At 37.2% G+C, this 3846-nt stretch overlaps 1 protein-coding gene across 2 annotated transcripts in view; it reads left to right on the forward strand.

Annotated features, from left to right (window-relative positions):
- The window catches only part of LOC106965021 (histone deacetylase 5-like), an 88055-nt gene that overhangs the window by 79577 nt on the left and 4632 nt on the right, over window positions 1-3846 (forward strand). For both annotated transcript variants that reach the window (XM_015060880.1, XM_015060879.1), the window contains 4 exons: window positions 817-948; window positions 1047-1156; window positions 2512-2628; window positions 2904-3015. In XM_015060880.1, the coding sequence (XP_014916366.1) occupies window positions 817-948; window positions 1047-1156; window positions 2512-2628; window positions 2904-3015 (471 nt within the window). The remainder of the gene's footprint in view (window positions 1-816; window positions 949-1046; window positions 1157-2511; window positions 2629-2903; window positions 3016-3846) is intronic.

A 3846-nucleotide genomic window follows, 5' to 3' on the forward strand; every position in this document is an offset into this window, starting at 1 on the left:
AATGACGGGAGTCGGTTCCTCATTGAGAGCTCTGAAAAGAGCAGAGATTCCCATCACTATTGCTTACATTTAAGTGTGTGTAGGATATTTACTTACTTACCACCCCTTGCAAACATATATAGACATGTAGTTACCAGAAGACACTGCTGAATAAGTTATTTTGTGTCAGTTTGACTGGTTGCTGATTTCATTGTGACTCATCACTGCAGAGGTAGCCCAGATCGCATCTATTATGGAGGGAAAGGAGAGACTCTGAAGACACAAGGTTCAATGTCTGAAACTCATTCAGTGTTTTTGATCGGTACATCAAAATAGTGCCTTGAAAAATATATACATGCCTCTTGAACTTATAACCACAAACTTCAATGTATTTTACTGGGACTTTCAGACATTCATAAAATAGTGGACAATTGTGAAAAATGAATCATGTTTTTCAAACTCTGAAAAATTCAGCATGCCCCTCTGAATACATTGCAGGATCACCTTTTGTTGCAGTTTCAGCAGCAGGTCTTTTGGAGTACGTCTCTACCAGCTTTGCACATCTAGAGACTGAAACTTTTGCCATTCTGTGTTAGTTTTTTCATATACATGTGGGTTTGTTATGTGTTTGTAAAATGACAGAATGAAGAAGAGTTCAACACATCTGAATACTTACGCAAGACACTGTCTTGAAATGTTTTCTGCCACTCCAATTATTACAATCTTTGTGACAAGCAACTGTGGCCTTAAATTAATAGGAGATATTGCTTTAAATGGCTGAAATATGTTGACCACTGCATGAACCCATGTGTCTCCTTCTGTGTCTGACTCATTCAGTTTCAGAGCCGAACCTGAAGGTTCGATCTAGACTCAAGCAGAAAGTGGCAGAGAGGCGCAGCTCTCCATTGTTGCGCAGGAAGGATGGAACTGTCATCAGCACCTTCAAGAAAAGGGCTGTTGAGATATCAGGTGAACAAAGATTTCATCATTTCTACAGGAGAGTAAATGGAAAAATCAGTCAAGCATGATCAGCAACATTTAAGCTTTTCTCTGTGTCTCTGTCCCAGTCTCCTCCGTCTGTAACAGTGCTCCAGGCTCAGGTCCCAGCAGCCCCAACAGTTCCAATACGGCCATCGCCAACGGCAACACGGGATCAGTCCCCAACATACAGACGGAGGTGCAGAATCACAGCTTAACAAGCACATGCTTCATTTAAAGAAGTTCTTTTTCATGACTTTTTTTGTCTGTCTGTCTTATCATGAACTGTTTTCACACAGCTCAAAGCTTTACTCCCTCAGAGTGTTTTATTAAAAATTAAAGCACTGGGCCAGTTTTAATAAATAATGTTTTTTTCAATTAATTTGAATTATTTGGTTACTGTATTTACTAATGACATTAATTATGAAGAACAATTTATGTTCCACTTAATTATAAAATATAATTAATAATATTTTGTGTTATACTATTCATGTCATAATATTATCTGAAAATGTTAATAAAAATTTAATATTTTTATTAACAATTTTAGTGTGTAAAATTCCATTTTCTTTTTATAAAACACAGTAGTTAAAAAACATAAATTAAATGATCACATTCATACTTGATTCAACTTATGAATGAGTTCGATGGCCAGACAGTTGCTGGTTACAGATGGGTTTATCACGACAGGACAGATTGACTTCACTCTTAGTTTCTGACTCAACAAGTGTGATGGCAACAAAGACACAATTAATCAAATGATTTCAGTGGGGTTTTTTAGTCATTTTGAGTGTTTCTGATGAACATCTTTGAATTTTGGAATTCATTTTAGCTGTCAGTGATTGCTACTTGAATCAGGTGGGCTGACTTAGAATATCTTTATTGGAGATATTGATACTAATACTTAGTATCAATATTGTTAGACAAATGTGAAATGCCTAATTTCAGTTTTGAGGATGAAAGTACAAAGTGACTCTGATATGACCGTCTGTTAAAAACATCTTGTATGAAGCATTTCCAGAAATATGCTTACATAGAGTCAGTTTCCTAAGTACCTTTTAGTTAAAACAAAACATACCATTTGGAATGTATAATTGTAGCTAACAATTGAGATGCCTAAGAGTTAGCAACTACAACTTATGTGATGATGCAAACAATGCATGCATAAGATTCCCCCTTGTATAAATACTTCAGTAAAATGGCCTGCCGGTGGATTATGTAGTGTTAAAGTAGAAATTGGTTTGATAGATCTTCTCAACAGTGACTAAGATTATCTTTAGACACAAGAAAAGTGAACATCGTGACAGAGGTAGGATTTAGATCCTCAGTCAGTGAGTTGCTGGTTATAAGCACAACATATAAAATTGTATTTTTTGCCAAGCTCCATGATGTCAAGTGCTATTTTTTGAGGATAAAAACAATAAGTTGTATATCTTTAAAGACTAATGGATCTACTGTATATTTTGTTACTGACACATTGGAAAAGAGGAAACAATGAGATTTTCATTTAGCATTGAATTTTCTAACCAGCTGGCTTCTGTGTTTATCTTACAGCTGAGATCTCTCCATCAGACACTGGGGGCTGATGGGACATTGAGTCCTCTTAGTCTCTACACCTCACCCTCCCTGCCCAATATCTCCCTAGGCCTCCCTGCCAACACACACATCACAGTAAGTCCGTGGTAGACATGTTCATCTTTGCAATTTATGTTTGTGGATTGTCCTGCAGAGAACAAACCAGATTTGTTTCACTGAGTGAACAGATTAGTGTTAGTTTTACCTGTGAGACTCATGACCTGGCTATCTGACAGCAACTTTTCCCACTTGATTTATTTTCCTAATCTTTGGAATAATTTGTTATTTTTCCCTTAACTGCTTCTCAATGTGACATCACAAATAATGTACACTGATTACAAAAACTGCATAAAAATGTCTCTTCTTTCCAGCCACCCCAGAAACTGTCCACCCAGCAGGAAGCAGAGCGTCAGGCCATCCAGTCCCTACGAGGGGGAGGAGCTCTAACTGGGAAGTTTCTCTCCACTTCCTCCCTGCCAGCAGGTAACGTTCACACACAATTTAACCAGGTGATCAGCATCTACAGTGCCTTGAAAAACTATTCATACCATTGAACCTTTTCTATTTTTCCCCTTTTTATGAAAAAATCTTTGTCTATTTCTTCTGCTTCCTACAAATATATGAAAAAGGACACATGGATTTTTTTTTACTTAAAACAATCTGAAAAGTGTAATCAAAAGTTTTATTCAACCACTGATAAATAATATCCACAACAACCAACTGCATTCAAAAGTTATCCGAGTAGTGACTGGAGTCCAGTCCAGTTCTTTAAAGCAGGGTTAGGTTATAAAACAATATTCCAAGTTGAATTGAATTCTGTTTAATTTGTCATCTGCACATAGAGTGAGTATGGCACAGAGAAGGGACCAAACCTGCCATGGCATGACTATTACCTCATGTGAAACTATCGAGTCATATGAGGTGAACATCATTCAAAGGTGGAGTAAAAAACTTATTGTAATTGTATAGGTGCTGCATAACTCCAAAGAGAAAATAACTGGCCAAAAACAATTTCAGCCTGTAGATTTGGAGACATGCAGTACCCCTCATGCCTTACTGCTGTAATTGCAGCAAAAGATTGTTGAGTCAGGGCAGCTGAATACACATGCACACATAACTATTGAGATTTTTATTTGTAAACAACCCCTAAAAACCATTTATCATTTTCATGTTGCAGTTGACAGCAGAAAGTCCTGATTTTAAATCTGGGCCTGGAGTCTTTCTGTAGGAGTTTGCAAGTCCTCCCATGCAGACCTCCATGGTAGGAATACCATGGTTGAGAAACACGGATGTTAGGTTAATTGGTCTCTCTAA

The sequence above is a fragment of the Poecilia latipinna genome, unplaced genomic scaffold (assembly GCF_001443285.1).
Source record: "Poecilia latipinna isolate Pla-1442-1.1 unplaced genomic scaffold, P_latipinna-1.0 Scaffold1752, whole genome shotgun sequence".
NCBI classification, from domain to species: domain Eukaryota; kingdom Metazoa; phylum Chordata; class Actinopteri; order Cyprinodontiformes; family Poeciliidae; genus Poecilia; species Poecilia latipinna.